General features: G+C 47.8%; 1 protein-coding gene across 1 annotated transcript in view; it reads right to left on the bottom strand.

Moving 5' to 3' along the window:
• The window catches only part of LOC144734106 (thiosulfate sulfurtransferase/rhodanese-like domain-containing protein 3), a 39,031-nt gene extending 26,471 nt beyond the window's left edge, over positions 1 to 12,560 (bottom strand). The window contains exon 1 of the mRNA XM_078616168.1: positions 12,302 to 12,560. Coding sequence (XP_078472294.1) covers positions 12,302 to 12,407 — 106 coding nt within the window. The 5' untranslated portion in view covers positions 12,408 to 12,560. The remainder of the gene's footprint in view (positions 1 to 12,301) is intronic.
• Between the last annotated feature and the right edge of the window lie 4,718 nt (positions 12,561 to 17,278).

Below are 17,278 nucleotides of genomic sequence, written 5' to 3'. Positions count from 1 at the left end.
TGTTGCATGTATTTAATATATTTAATGCGTTTAATGTATTTAATGTGGTTAATTAATTTAATGTGGTTAATGCATTTAATGTGTTTAATGTATTTAATGTGCTTTATGTATTTAATGTTTTTATGTATTTAACGTGTTTAATGCATTTAATGTTTTTATGTATTTTATGTGTTTTGTATATTAAATGTGTTTTATGTATTTAATGTGTTTAATACATTTAATGTGTTTTATGGATTTAATGTGTTTCATGGATGTAATGTGTTTTATGGATTTAATGTGTTTCATGGATTTAATGTGTTTTATGGATTTAATGTGTTTCATGGATTTAATGTGTTTTATGTATTTAATGTGTTTCATGGATTTAATGTGTTTTATGTATTTTATGTGTTTAATGTATTTTATGTGTTTTATGGATTTAATGCCACAAGTTGCCATACGTGCGTGCACCACGCTGGTCGATGTTGTTGTGGTTGTGGTTGTTGTTGTTGCGAGCTGGCAATGCGATCAACACGGGGTCCTTTTAAATCCTTATAAATCTCAACGTTCATCCTACAAAGTCCCATCACAAGGGAGAAACACAAATAAATAGATATATTTTTTTGCTCTTATTGAAACGGCTGTACGCCGTATGGACCTGACAACTCAATGTCCCTGTGCAAGAATACGGGGTAAACCGTACGAGTTGACAGGTATGAGATTGTCAACGTCTGTAAAGATATTATTACTATGAATTATTCGCGCTTGAGACTTTTCGCGACTGCGTTCCATGTCGACGCACGATTTTGTTTCGATGAAACTGAATTTCGATTTAAAGCTTTTGTGACTGCAGGGATTCATCTTCTTGGTTCTTTCGTTAAAGTCACGTAGAAGGGAAATAATAAAATAATAAAAATATAACAATAAAATACAATTCTCACGACGTTTCGGCCACAACGCAAGCAGCCATCCTCAGGTGAAGAACAGGTCTGTTGGAAAGACAGCGTCTGAATGAACACCACCAAGCTTGGCAGCGTATATTTAAGCTGGGTTAGGGGAGGAAGGGCGCCTTGACAAAGAAATTTGCATATCATAGGAATTTAGCATATTTATGGAAAATGCAGAGCTAGTTCTAGACAGAATTCGTTTAGATGAAACTGCTTTGAGCGTCATCGTAATAGTAATGAGTTTGTGCTGCACAGTCATTATTCAAGGGGGTTTCTGTTCCTAAATATCTAACGATTTACCTTCTGATAATTGGCTCTTTACCCTTCTATCTGGCAACAAAACTGACACCTTTTTACAAGGAGTCATGTTTGCATAGACCGCAATACCTGCAGTCATAATACAAACAAAAGAACATAACTCTGATAATGTGCACTGTCCTTGTTCTTTTGTTTGTATTATGACTACAGGTATTGCGATGACAAGATGTTAACTACCTTGCCTGATATGCAGGAGGTCATCGGTTCGATCCTGACCCTCACGCCTCTATATTTGGAGTTTGCATGTCTCTCTCGCCGTGTAGATTTTTCTCCGGGTCCTCCGGTTTTTACCTGTGCGTTTAGAGTATTCGGCTGCTTTAAATGTCCACATGATAAGCCTTTTTTTAGTTGAGCTATCATTTCCGGCCATGACGCTTCTGAAAAACAGCTCTATAGCTCAGTCGGCCTACCTGGTAAAATATTAATATTTTATAGTTTAGTTTTATAGTCTATAGTTTTAAAAAGGGATATAAATATAATAGGCGAAGTTACGAGCAATGATCTTTCTTCATAGCATACGGTAGATGGGCCATTGGCTGTAAAGTTGCCTATTATGTATTTTTTTCCTTTCGTTTAAAGTCCTGTTGATGAAGGTGTTGAATTATTTAGTTCTTTGTTGCTTGTGCACCACTGCCAACGCAGCAGCAGCAGCATCACCAGAAAATGCGGGTGAATCCTTCTCGGTACGTATGGATTCATAATCAACAAGCACCAATGCTTTTGTTGTTGTTAAGCGTTTGCCCTCTGAGCTAGATTTTGAACAAATCAATGTAACGTGATTTTATAGTTTCTTTTTGGTGGAGTTTTTGTGCAGTGATTGGGCAGATCCGTCCGAGACAATGATCAGAATCAGAATATTTAATTCTACTGAAGGAATCCGATGAGCTATGAAGCTCTTTCATCACAGGTGTCCAGGGGTAAGAACGTTACGACAACAAACAGAACAAAAAACACGAAATGGGTGCAAAGTACAAGAAAGCTAAACAAATCACCCAAACACAGACATACAAAGTGCACGTGTACTGGGTTAGATCGCGAAAAATATATGAATGTGTCGTTAAACCCGCCACCACCCGACACAGCCAACTAGTAAGGTTTGTCACGTGAGTTTGCATGTCTCGTTCTCTCTCCACACAGCCAATTCGTAAGGTTTGTTACGTGACACACCTTCTGAATTGGCTGTATCGGGTGGTGGCGGGTTTAATGACACATTTATATATTTACGCGATCTAACCAAACCCCACCCCCCTGGTATTATGGATGATATTGATCTACGTGTTAAACTGACATACATACAAATACAACCATCCCCAATTCAACTTTCTCCACCAGACAACCCAGTTCTCTCCGCATCAGCAGCCCAAGCTTCTCACTCACACGCTGGGCAATGCTCAGCACTTTCTGACATTTGCATCGGTCACCTCCGCTGCCCCCCCCCCCCCTGGAGCAACTGGGGTATGCGTCACACCTTGGTCTGTTTTGGTATGGAAGGGTACACGCCGGGTGATGGGGCATGATAGCTGAAGGGTTCAAGAGAGGATGCTGCCTCGAGAATTCGGATCGCAACGTCGCTGTAATCAGAAAAATGTGGCTTTGCCTCCCGGGACACTCAGAACGTGCACGGTCAAGGTTAGGTTAATGTTTTTGTTTTTAGACCATCAATCATTGCTATGACAAAAAAATAATAATATAAAAAAGCAGCTATTAAGGTCAGGGTTTAATTTCTCACGAACTATTTACATTAAAGCTGCGAGCTTAACTTGGTTTAACTTAGGATACATTGGCGTAAGGCACTACCACTAGAGTATACAATAATGGCCAGAAATAGCATAGCACACATTTCTGGTTGAAATTAAGCACCGGTTAAGATCTAATGCGGTGGGCTCAACTCCAATGGGAGTCCAATTCACAATGAGCTCTTTTCCATCAACATATATCCAAAAATATCTATCGATACAAGTGTGGGCACGTGCTTTTCCAACCAAAGTGAGTTCTACTCTCTCCACCAGCGGTCCCCAACCTTTTTGGCACCAGGGACCGGTTTCGTGGAAGACGATTTTTTCACGGACCGGGCAGGGGGAGGGGGGGGTCATCATTGGGTCTTTCCCCCTTTCCAAAGCAGCTCTCCAGCGACGTTTGTTTTTTACTCATTTTGGCTACTAGGGGTTAGAGCTTGTGGGCTTACCAACACTGTGACTGAGACAAGTGTGCGGTGCGGGAAAGAGGCACGGACGGAAGTGCTAAATAAAATCATGGGGGCGGGTTCCACGCGCGGACTCACCGCTCACCTCCTGCTGCTGTGCGGCCCGGTTCTGAACAGGTCACGGACCGGTACCGATCCATGACCCAGGGGTTGGGGACCCCCCTGCACTACACCATAAAGTAATTGCGACGTTTCAGTACCGTGCGCCTCTTACCGCATTCTCCAGATTGTAAGGTGCTCCACGAAGTAAGACGCACCCCAAACGTGTGCCCGGTGTCGATAAAGTTAGAACAAATCTGGTCTCTCGCAAACATACAAGACGCTGCGGTGGCGAGACATTAACTACCTCGCCTGGTACGCAGGGGGTCGTGGGTTTGATCCCGACCCTGACGCCTGTATTTTTGGAGTTTGCGTGCTCTCCAGTTTTTCCCTCCACATTTAGAATCAACGTGCGTTTAGAGTATTTGGCTGATATACATTTACAGATAACGATGAGGCCACTTCGTTAAGCTATCATTTGTGACCAGGTCGCTTCTGAAAAAGAGCTATTTAGCTCAGTGGGCCTTACCTGGTTAAATAAAAAGTAGCTTTCTGATTATAGGTCACACATCCAACTTTTGCTTTTAAAAACAGGGGCTAAAAGTTCGTCTTATAATCTGGAGAATACGGTCGCGGATGATTTTTTTGTCTGTCCAGTCACTACCATCAAATACACAATGCGGACTCAGATTCAAAGACTTTATTCCAGCCGGTAAGGTCCATTGAGCTTGGCAGCTCTTTTACAAGGACCACCAACCTCCCTTAGCCTCAAGTAAGAGGCTGCAACTTTGGAACGGAGGCCACGACCCAGTAAACGGTGCCAACGTTGGCACGTGGTGGGCAACGTTGTGCCCAGGCCCAGACTGGCCATAGTGGCAGCAGTCCGTAGGGGCAAATGCCCGGTGGGGCAGTCCATTTTGAAGGCCGGTGGGCCGGTGTGTGTGGAGGAAATTGCAAATGTGATTAATTTTCAATTTATTTTTTGAGTAAAAACGACCCCACTAAAGAGGGCATGGCAATACTTTACAGTCTAACTTAAACGAGTAAAAAGTAAAATGTTATTACCTCGAATGTGTACGCTACATTACTTATTTACGCTCTAAGTTCGCATTAAGTCACCATATATTCGGCAGCCCCAATGATCACTTTCTCACCGGCCCCATTTGTTTTTTGGACCCAGCCCCAAATGGGCCCAATGAGATCGCATGGCAATTTGGGCCCCCTCTGTGTTTACAAAAAGCCTGGGGCTGATTTGTTGTTGTTGTCCCAGTCTGTCATTGGAACGTCCTAATTGTAAATTGGTCGCCCCTGATTAACTTTTTCTACCTATGATTTAATCTCAATCAATTAGAAATGCCAACACATGTTAAGAGCGTGACTTTGATAAATCCCACTTGATGTGAATTAAAATACGTACATTTTATGGTGTTTTTATTTAAATTAGTTTTTTTATATTCAATTAAATATACGAATATTATAAAACAATGATCACTTTATGTGGGGGTATAACCCCATCTAATCAGTGACTTTTTCGTGAATTATTTTTTTTTGTCCTGCACGCCGGCCGTGAATTGTGCCAAGAATTCCCATGCCAAATATGTCAGTCTTTACTCCAAATACATTACTTTGTCAAAAAAAAGAAAGAAATGTGTTCACTGCTTATTACCTTACAAACGCTGTACCTTGTACCTTTAGACACACACACATACACCATCCCTGCAAAATAGATTTGTTTCAAACTACCGTGCATGTGCAGTGTAGTAGAACGACACGACTGTGGCTCGGTATGGGGGCTGTAGGCGGGTGTCACGGAGGTCGTGTCAGGCCGTGACACTCTGCGTGAACCCAACAGGACACGTGACCGGATCAAGGGGGGGGGGGCAGGGGCCCCAGGGGGGTCACGTGGTTGGGGGCTCAGGCCTTCCTGAAGGATCGGGAAGGGGGGCGTGGCCTGGGGCGGAGCCGGCCACGCCGGAGTGGTTTCAACTCTGGGATGAAGCCACCATCTACGATCCTCGGTTTCCGGTCCAGAAATTGAGTATCCTGGTGTGTTAGCTAAGTTAGGAACGGTGGTTACCACCCTATGTCGTTATCCTGTTAATGTTACCCGTTGTGTTTAGCTAATACATAGTGTTGCCTCCAAAGTCCAGTGTGCGCCTGAATTTAACCCACGACACACGTAACTGCACCTGACAGACAAAGATCTCCTGTGCAATCTTTAACAGACCGAAAGGGGCACGTGCTGCGAGCGAGTAGCACCGATGAAGGCTGGCACAGCACACGATGGGGTGGGTGGCCAGCACCACGCCCGGCCGCTGTTGTCTCCCCAGTGGCGATGTTTACACACTGCACAAGATACCCATGTAAGGCTGAGTGGATCTAGGAGAGGCCCAGCACCGGTTCAGATATTCGCCACCGATATTGGTCGCGAGCGGGAATCGAACTCGGGTCGCTGGATTCATAGCCCAGTTAACCATAGTGCCACCGCTCCCCACAGCCGTACCTGCATGCACACACGCACGGCTACCCCAGTGAGTAATATCGATCATCACCACCACACAAATCAATCATTGAAATGACAGCACGACATTGGCATCATATACAGCAATCATCGCGCCTCCCTCGTCTACTGCATTAACTTGGCAGGACCCTCCTAAAATAAAATCATCACGAGAATCAGTGAGGCTTTCCTAGGTAAGCAAAGCCTAGTAATAATAATACAACATCGGCTGAGTCAACCTCAGGGAATAGTCACTGGGATTGAAAGCGCAGCGCCAACAATGACACTCCAGAGTTCCCGCATGCCACGTGGCCACAGCCACTGGTAAGCACCATCCCCAGGAACAGCCCTGGCCTGATCCAGTAATGCCACGCTTATATTTGTACTCTTAGGTTTTTTCGGTAAAGTCATGTAGGTAAAAATGAATAAAAATAAATAAATTATGATCATTATATTAATAACATAATAAATCACGACGTTTCGGAGGCAACACAAGTCTCCGTCATCAGGTGGGACCGTCACAGCTAAAATTTACTGTCTCAATTTTAGCTGTGACGGTCCCACCTGATGACGGAGACTTGTGTTGCCTCCGAAACGTCGTGATTTATTATTTTATTTCTATTACTTATTCTATTATTTTTATAATCTATTTATTATTATTTATTTTTACCTACGTGTCTTTACCGAAAAAGCCTAAGAGTATGAATCATTGCAGTCACGAAAGCTTCAAATCTAGAATTAAGCTTATATTTGTGTTCATAATTTGACGAGCGCCTTCACTCAAGGCGCTTAGCATCGTTACAAAAAAACGGCGACAGAATAAACGAAAGGATTAGATGGCAGGAGGGGAGCGCGCTACAAGGGCTGAGGAATGAGTGGCAGCATTAGAGGGGTACTTAGGGGTCACGAGAGGGTAGGGGAGGGACGGGAAGGCGTGGAGGGGCGCGGGGAGGGAAGAGAATGGAGAAGAGGTGACGCTTGAAGAGAGGAATGGAAGGAGGTTAATGACGGGGACTGCTTTATCCCAGTGGAGGGGTGCAAGAAGGTCGAAGGACCAAACACGAGCTGGAGGTGAGAGAGGCTAGATGAAGGTGGGGCAAGGCCATGGAGAGATTTCGAGACTCACGTCAGAAAAGAGAGCGGTGTCGTCGACGGGAAGCCAGCGGAGTTGAAGGAGGAGGAGGAGAGGCGACTTGTGAGAATTCGTGGAGGGATTGACAATCACCCCGCGCGGAAACATTTCCAAATTGTTGGATGGGAGTGAGAGAGCATCGGTAGGGAGACCAAGAACGAGAGAATTACAGGACGGACCGACGGCCGGCCGGGTAAAGATCGGAGAGTGAACCGGGAGTTTGAACGCAGAGGAGCGAGGGTGTCGATCGCCACATCGCGAGTGGAAGCGGCGGTGTCGGGGTGAGCAGAGGGGGTACTGGTCGTGGTGGCTCTCAGTGTTTGGTGGCTTCTGTGACGTCTCAATCGCCCTTCTGTGACGTCTCAATCACTGCTCCCTACCCTCCACAGCCAGAGGGAAGTGTGATTGTAACTAGATGTAAAAGTTTAGTCAGGGGTCTGCAACCAAAATGACAAGACGTGACATTTTTTTTCGAATTCGGTTTAAAAAAGTTCAATATTTCAAGAGCCACAATGCACCGCGTGGTGAACACAAGACGCCCTGGTCGCTACTAAATGACGTCACAAAGCGGTCCTAAAAGAGCCGCACGCGGTTCTGGGAGCCGCAGGTTTGTTGATCCCTGGATTCGGTCATGCTACACGAATTTTTATTATTTCTACAGAAAAATGTTTCTGCGTAAAAGAAATACAATAACATGGCCCTTGAATTGAAACGAAGGACATTAATGGGGGGGCCGTGATGCCATGAGTGGTTCGGAGAACAACCTGCATTGAAACGTGCTCTCTATGCAATGCGTTCTATTAGCCTCGTGTTCATTTGCGCCAGTTGTACCACGTCGATGATGCACGACCTTACGTGACCGTGTGCTATCGTTTGTGGCCAGGCCGCTTTTGAACAATAAGTTAATACCTCGGTGGACTTTGTATGGCAGGATGGGGATGGTTTAGTTGTTGTATTTGTGTGTGTGTTTTGGTGATTTGTTTACCTTTATTGTACTTTGCACTCTTATCGTGTGTTTGTACTGTTTGTTGTTGTTGCGTTCTTACCCGCCCTGACTGGTCATCTGTGAAAAAGAGTTGTGTGTCTTTGTTGTGCATCTCTCTCTGTGTGTCTCTCTCTGCTTGTGTGTCTATGTTGTGTGTCTCTCTCTGTGTGTCTATGTTGTGTGTCTCTCTCTATGTGTGTCTATGTTGTGTGTCTCTCTCTGTGTGTCTATGTTGTGTGTCTCTCTCTGTGTGTCTATGTTGTGTGTCTCTCTCTGTGTGTCTCTGTGTTGTCTCTCTCTGCTTGTGTGTCTGTTTGTGTGTCTCTTTTTGTGTCTGTGTTGTCTCTCTCTGTGTGTCTCTGTGTTGTCTCTCTCTGCTTGTGTGTCTGTTTGTGTGTCTCTCTCTGTGTGTCTCTGTGTGTCTCTGTGTGTCTATCTGTGTGTCTCTGTGTTGTCTCTCTGTGTCTCTCTCTGTGTGTCTCTCTCTGTGTCTATGTTGTGTGTGTCTCTCTGTGTGTCTCTCTGTGTGTCTCTCTCTGTGTGTCTCTCTCTGTGTGTCTCTCTCTGTGTGTCTCTCTCTGTGTGTCTCTGAGTTGTCTCTCTCTGCTAGTGTGCCTGTCTGTGTGTCTTGTGTCTATGTTTTGTCTCTCTCTTAAATGTAGCAATCTTTGGAAGAACGTAATCAACCACGTGAGGTGTTGACTGTTGTGCTAGCCGACTCTCTGTGTTGTATTGCATTGTGTTTCTAAGTTTACTAGGTTTGTTTTCTACCTGATGACGATTGCTTGTGTTGCAATCGAAACGTCGTATTCTATTATTTAATTTATTTTCTTTCTACGTGACTTTACCGAAAGAACCAAAGAGTAATTCCTGCAGTCACGAAAGCTTCAAATCAAGTTTGAGTTGGACAGCTCCTTAGATTCCTCCTGCAGGATAAATAAACATTCTGATTCTGTATTGTTGTTTTTGTATTTTTTCCATGGTTTTTGTTGTTACCAGGTTTCGGTAACCAGGGTAACCAGGGTTACCAGGGTAACCAGGTCCCCATGGTGAAAATTCGCATTTATTGCCCGACCGGTTTTTTACCCGTTTCAAGATAAAATCTTAAAAGCCATACTTTTCTTGTATACTCCGATCGTGTTTTGTTGTATGGTTGTTGTTGTCACTTTATGACCAGCCCCTACTAGACATGTGTGGAAACAAAGAGCTTTAAAGCTCATCGCATTCCTCCAATATAAACAAATATTCTGCAATGAAGAAAGGCCATGAAATATCACCCATTTTCTCTTATTCTTGGTTCGTTCGGTAAAGTCACGTAGAAGAGAAATAATAAAATAATATAAATCAATGAAATATTATTTTATTATTTCCCTTCTACGTGACTTTACCGAAAGAACCAAGAATATGAATCCCTGCAGTCACGAAAGCTTTAAATTAAAAAATTTCTCTTGTTGATTTTATTTTAGACGAGCAATTTTTGGAGGTTATAATGAATCAATGCGAACGCTTGGATTGGTGTGAAGAGCGACCCATCCGTCTCACGAGCTTGTCAACTTGAGCTCGGGACCACGTTGCCGTCAAAACGTGGGGCCATGCCCGTCCAGGTCGCGTTGACGAACCAAGCCGACCGGCTTCCCCGCTGGTCGTGGACACGAGGCCTTGGGCCCAACGCTTGACACAGAGGGGGCTCGAGTGAACGCACACTTCGAGGCTGAGTCGACCTAGGGGAGGCCCAGGACACTGTTATCTGTTCTAGGTCACGAGCGGGGATTGAACTCGGGTGGCCGGGTTCAGTGCGCTTATCACTAAACTACCGTTCCCCACCGGACACAAAGATCCCCCGTGTAGCCTTAACAGATCGTTGGGGCAAGTGCTGTTAGCGAGCACCTATGAAGGCCGGCACGGCACACGAGGGGGTGGGTGGCCAACACCGCGCCCGGCTGCCTTTGTCTCCCCAGTGGTGATGTTTACACACCACGCCAGGTACTGATTTGAGGCTTAGTCAACCTAGGGGAGACCCCGGACCGGTTTAGATAATCGTCACTGGTGTTGGCCGTGAGCAGGAATCGAATTCTGGTCGCCGGATTCGTAGCGCAGCGCGCTAACCGCTACACCACCGCTCCCTTCACACCACACGCACAGACCCTTGCAGGCGACAGTGTGGATCGTTTAAATATTGTGAATCTCCCTCCCCGTGGGCGTTCAGGGAGGTGGTATAATCATGGATCTGCCAGGGGGCGGCGGTTTAGCCTGTGCCGTGCGGGATCGAGTGTTGCGCCCTCGCACGCGTGGGTTTTCTCCGGCTGTTTCTGGTTTCCTCCCATACAATAAACACTCATTACTTGGCTGAGCGCATCTTAATATGTATAGAGGACCGCAGAGCTTAGGAAATTGTTGGCGCCTGCTCACCGCCTGACTGCTGCCATCCCACTTGCCTTGTGGTTCATTCTCGCCGCTTGTGAGTCAATCTCTCTCACTCTGTGTCTGTCTTGGAGATTGAGCAAATGCTGTCCGCTTTGCAATTTGCAATTATTATGATGTGCTAGTGCCATTAGCGTGCACGTGTTAAGGTCGACCACGTGGACACACACAAGGTAACGCTTGTTTTTGTCATTGCCAACTCCCAGCTCCGAGTACTGTGCAGTAACCTATTGTTTACAGACTACACATAGAGCTCGTTTACCGCCGAGTCTACCTAGAGGGGGTACACGTCGGGTTTAGATACAATCTGCCACCGATGTTGTTCATGCCTGGGAATCGAACTCGGGTTCTCGAGTCCGATTGTTAGCATAGTGGAGAGAATTGACTGTGGCATCACAAAGACAAAGACCCCCCGTATAGCCTTAACACACCGTTGGGGCAAGTGCTCATTTGAGTCTACGTCGACCTAGGGGAGGCCCAGGACCGGTTCAGATAATCGTCACTCACAGAGACAAAGACACACACTACTGTGATGTACGCAGTGCGTAATGCATGAATGCATGTATGTATGCATGTTGAACGCAATTATTGTATGAACTTCTTTTGCACCGTACGTAGCCAACCGTGCTAATCGGTGGTACGGGGGAAGGATAACAAACTAAACAACAAATAGCAATTCTAAAGAAATGCATTTACAATCTAGGTGATGACGATTTAAAAGTGCATAGCTCCAGCGGCTTCCTAATATCGGAAGGAAGAGCGTTCCAGACGGCCGCAGAATCGCATCTGAAAGCGCCACGCGATGCGGTGACCGCCGTCTTCATACAAATCAACAGCAGAGACGAAGATGCCTCTGTAGCAGACTGTCGGGGCAAGTGCTGTTAGCGAGTAGCACCCAATGAATGCCGACAGGACACACGAGGGGGTGGGTGGCCAGCACCACGCCCGGCCACCCTGATGGTGATCTGTGTTTACCGCACGAGGCATTCCCAGGTGACCGGTTCAGGTATGTGTCATGAGCGGGAATCGAACTCGGGTCGCCGGTGTGATAACCGCAGCGTCAGCGCCTCCCCACTGACGTACACAAACACGTGGACATCAATACACACAGATGCATGCACACACACACACAGACCCAAAGACGTGCACACAAACACACACACTCATATGCACGCACGCACACCCACACGTACACAAAGACATGCATACACACATGCATGCACCCACACGTACACGCACACATGCAGCAATGCACGGACAGACACGCGCAATCGCACAGTCAACAGCACACACACATGCACACAACGACACACACGTGCATCCACCTACACATGCACACACACAGACATACGTACACTACACATAAACACACGCATACATGTACACACACACACATGCACACACATGCACAAACATGCACACACACACATGCACACATGCACAAACACACGCACACACACAAACACACGCACACATGCACACGACACACACGTGTATACACCCACACATGCACAAACACGCACACAGACATACGTACACACACATAAACAAATACACATACAACAACAACAACCGCCATTCGCCACTAAGTGGCGGTGACGTGTGTATACACACGTGTATACACACACATACACGCACGCGTTATGCAACCGCACACACGCATTATGCAACCACACACACGTGTACACACACACACGTGTACACACACACACGTGTACACACACACACGTGTACACACACACACGTGTACACACACACACGTGTACACACACACACGCACCGGCTCGCTGTTGTGCGGCCCCCGGCCCCGCTCGCACTGCGCCCCGCAGCAGCCCCCGGCGCGCCGCCTGCTGCAGAACTCGGCCCAGCTGCATCGTCGTGGCCATCGCCTCTCTCTACCTCTACCTCGTCCTCCTCCTCGTCCTCCTCCTCGTACTCCTCCGCCGCCTTATATATATGTGTGTGTGGCCCTTCTCGCCCGGACAAAGCAGCCGTCGGGGCAGGAGCGCGTCCCTCCCTCTCCTCCTCCCTCCCTCTCCTCCTCCCTCCCTCTCCTCCTCCCTCCCTCTCCTCCTCCCTCCCTCTCCTCCTCCCTCCCTCTCCTCCTCCCTCCCTCTCCTCCTCCCTCCCTCTCCTCCTCCCTCCCTCTCCTCCTCCCTCCCTCTCCTCCTCCCTCCCTCTCCTCCTCCCTCCCTCTCCTCCTCCCTCCCTCTCCTCCTCCCTCCCTCTCCTCCTCCCTCCCTCTCCTCCTCCCTCCCTCTCCTCCTCCCTCCCCTCTCCCCCCCTCCTCCTTCGCCCCCACCGCCCTCTCCCCCCCTCTCCTCCGCCTCCCCCCCCTCCTCCACCCCCTCCTCCTCCCCCCTCCTCCTCCCCCCCCTCCTCCACCCCCTCCTCCACCCCCTCCTCCGCCCTCCCCCTCCTCCCCCCCCCTCCTCCGCCCTCCCCCTCCTCCCCTCCCCTCCCTCCTCCTCCCCCTCCTCTTCTCTGTTGACAGCTCCAGCTGACGTCAGCCCGCGAGTCTCAAAGCGAGGGGAGAGCTCCCAGAGGCTGGGGAGGGCATCGCGTGTTGTGTTGTGATTGTTTAAAGATTAACAAATGAATATCGAGTATCTACATCAGCGCTTCTGCTCACTGTGAGCGGGAGTCGAACTCGGGAAGGCGCCCGGTTCAGTGGCGCAGTGCGCTAACCGCTGCGCCACCGCTCCCCGCGCGCATACACTAAGACCCCTTGTGTTGCGATCGAAACGTCGTGGGTTTTTTGCTTTTTATTAAATTCAATTTATTATTTACATTTTTTGTACATTTATAATTTTTGTTTTATTATTTTAATTATTTTTATTTTATTTAAAACATTTAGATGTTTTGTTTTCTATTTACGTGACTTTACCGAAAGAACCAATAACACGTAACCATCGACACGCGCGTGCGTGTGCACGCGCGCAGACACACAGACACCGATACAACAAAGACACACACCGATACAACAGCCGTTCGCCACGACGTGACGGTGACGTTACCACGGCGCCTGTGCCAGGCTAGGTGCACTTTGAGGCAACGTTGAAGCAGGTGCAGGGACATTGAGTTTTGAGGTCCATAGGGCGTACAGCCGTTTCAATACGGGCAGAAAAAATAATCATATTTTTGTCTATTTGTTTGTGTTTTTCACCTTGTGATGGGACTTTGTCGGATGAAGGTTGAGATTTATAAGGGCACGGGGTGACCAATAAGGTCTGCATTGGTCTGTAATAAGGTAGGGCGCTGATAGGGGTTGACAGGTTTGGTGAAGTGTCGACAGTTCGCTGACAGGTCACGGGACAGACCCAGCAGGTGCCGTGGGCTGGCTGAGATGGCCGGTAGATGCACCACCACCTGTACCCCCTACTGTGCCAGGCTAGGTGCAGGAGGTCTCGGGACAGAACCAGCAGGTGCCATGGATGACTGAGATGACCGGGAGATGCACCACCACCTGTGCCCCCCTACTGTGCCAACTCGCTATATTTTATCCGCCCGGCGCCCCGCTCGTTGTTGTGAGTGTCGCTTCTCTTACCCTCAGTTGTTGTTGGAATATACAAAGACAAAGATCTCCGTGTAGCCTTAACAGACTGTTGGGGCAAGTGCTGTTTAACGAGCACATATGAAGGCCGTCACGGCACACGAAGGGGTGGGTGGCCAACACCACGCCCGGCCGCCTTTGTCTCCCTAATGGCGATGGTTACACACCGTACCAGGTACTCACTTCAGGCTGAGTCAACCTAGGGGAGGCCCAGAACCGGCTTATATAATCGTCACTGGTGTTGGCCCACCCAATAACAACAATAACCGCCATTCGCCACTAAGTGGCGGCGATGTCACCACGGCGCTTGTGCCAGGCTATGTCCACGTTGAGGCCACGTGAAGTGTCGAACGCCCGCCGGCAGGAGGTCACGGGACAAACCCAGGTGCCATGGGTCGACTGACTGGCCGATGCACCACCTGTGCCCCTACTGTGCCAACTTGCTGTGCTTTAGCCACTCGTCGCTCCGCTCGTTGTTGTGAGCGTCACTCCTCTGCCCTCCGTTGTTGCTGGAGAGAGACTGCCTCCAACTGCCCAGTAGCGTCCTTCACGAGCCTCCTCCACAGAGGCCGATCTTGACACCGCTGGTACCAGTCATCAGCAAGTCCACTCTGCTCCACATCCTCCTGTACCACATCACTCCATCTCTACTCTATCCCGTGCAACGCCTGTTTAGCCCCCTCTATTCGGCCGAACAAAAGCTGCTTAGGCCTGCGGTGGCTGGGCATGCGGGCTACATGACCCAGCCAACGCAGCCTTGCTTGCCGGAGGAGTTCCCCAATGGGACTTTGCCCAGATATTTCAAGAATTTGTGAGCGCCTTACACAATCCAGCCGGTTAAATCCAGGAAAGATCGTAGGCAGGTCAGCCAAAATGTTTCTAACTGGCGAAGATGTTCCATTATGGGGGTCTATGATTCGCAAGCGCAGAGAAGGGAGGGCATGACCATGGCCGAGAAGACCTGAAGCTTCGTGTGGAGCGAGAGACCAGGTAGCTTCCACACAGCGTTATGCAACCAATGAAAAGATAATGCCGCTCGACTGATTCGGAGTGAGACCTCTGCTGTCACACTGAAGCCGGTCATGAGGACAATGCCCAGGTATGGGGAACTCTCCACTCTCTCCACAACTGCCCCATCGCCGATTGGTTGTTGTGAGGGTGGAGTGTCTGATGGTAGAACATACCAAGGCAGGTGCTTAGTTGTGGTGGGGCTGGTGGTAAGGCCCCACATCTTAGTGGCAAGCCCCAAGTTTCAGCAGCAGCGTCCCCAACTCCTCATCTGAGTGAGCAGCAATCACCAGATCATCAGCATACTTAATGATTGTGAGCAGAGGTTCAGGGACTCTGAAAGCAGGAAGAACAACCAAGAGCCCAGGCCTACTGATTGTATCATAGGCCTTAACCAGGTCAATACAGCTTCGATGTAGGTGTTGTTGGCATTCCCTACACCTCTGATATAGCAGACGGACAGAAAAGATGGCATCTGTGCAGGACTACCCTTTCCTGAAACCACATTGGGACTCTGCAAGCCTCTCCTCAGCTTTCATGGCAAGGCAGTGTTGAATAATCCTTGCCAGGACCCTTCCCGGTAGACTGAGGAGAGATGCCCCTGTAGTTGTTACAGTCTGTGCGGTCCCCCTCTCAAAGAGAGGGACCGCCATGGCATCCTTCCAATCCTGTGGAACCTGTACAGTGGTCCAGACTGTTATTATGATGTCATTACATTAAGCCAATGCTGATTAAAAAATTACTCCAGGAAAACTGTCTGGTTGATGGGATGTGTAAAAAACAATGTGTTGATGTGGAGGGACATTTTATGGGAAGGAGGCGAATTTGTCTGCTTGTATTTGCTTCATTGTTTGGTTTCTCTTCAGTTCGTTTTGTTTTAACCGCGTGATAACTCTTCTTAGAGATCACGAAAGTCTCAGCTTGCGACCTGAGGCCACGAAAATGAGAAAAGCAATGATGTTAAATAAAAAGTACAGACGTGAGGCAAATAGAAATCTAAGCAAAAACCAACTGCGTTGCATGAGAAGAATAAAAAAGAGCATGAACTTTATTCAATACTCAATTAAAACAAAATATTGTAACTTTTAATAAATATAGACAACACGTTCTACTTAATTAAATATACTTTTTAAAAAAATGTTTTCTCCTACAACATCAGCGTGCAGCGGCACATTAAATACGCACTACAATGACAATAGTTTAAAGCGATTTGATGGTTTTATTGGGGGGGGGGGGGCAGTCATATTTGAGGGGGGGGGGGTCTGACTTTTTGTGACGCCGTGTGACGAGGGGGGGGGGTCAAAAATCGTCCAAAATCGCGTAACGTCATTTATGGACGGCCCCTTGCCTGATGGAGGCTCATTGTCCCCACACGTTACACACAGCACCGCTTGAACCAGTCGGGGGCGACGATTGCGATGCATATTCCTCGTGGAATAATTATGAAACTTGGCACAAATTGGAACCATGACCTATTTTTGCGAATTGCGTCACAGAAACGTTCCTGTGAAGCAGACAGCGTGCGGTTTGTTGTTGGTTAATACATCCACAGTACTAACCAGGGCAGCCGCTGGATTCCAACCGTCAACCTCTGCAACAAGCGGGGATTACGCTACCACTGGCTGAAAGCAAAATGCATCGTATTGCTAATTGGCAAGGGGAGGCGGGGACTGTTTTAGTTCTGACGCTGTTAGTCATATCAGGGAAGATGTTTACCGGTTTTTACTCAATGGCGTTTGTGTTGAAAACCATAATCGAGCAAATCTTCATGGTTGGGTCAGGTTTCTCTTTAAGGGCAGATACGTCTCCTGACAGCAGCAATGAGGTCTGGGTGGCATCAACGGCTTGTGGCCACGATGACGTCTAGAAGTTTGAGAGGTCCGTGGAAACGAGGAACGAGTTTGTTATGGATGCTATTCACAATTCTGGTTAATTGCTTGATGGAGTTGGTTGTAATCAGCAGTGAAATTTCGTACTCAAATTGTACATGTTGTGGGTTTACTCTCCGACACACCAGTGTGCTGAACTAGTCACTAATTGACACGTTTTGTTTATGCGACACACCTTACCAATTGGCTGTCGGGTGGTGGCGGGTTTAACGACACATTCATATTTATGCGATTTAACTCAAACACCTTTATTATGGACTTTAATGCATGTAGAACTTATTTTGTACCATGCGTGGCCAACCGTGCT

This window comes from Lampetra planeri, chromosome 50 (assembly GCF_965212315.1).
Source record: "Lampetra planeri chromosome 50, kcLamPlan1.2.h2, whole genome shotgun sequence".
Lineage (NCBI taxonomy): Eukaryota > Metazoa > Chordata > Hyperoartia > Petromyzontiformes > Petromyzontidae > Lampetra > Lampetra planeri.
Note: the sequence above shows the minus strand (reverse complement) of the source record. Positions and strands in the feature narration are given on the sequence as shown.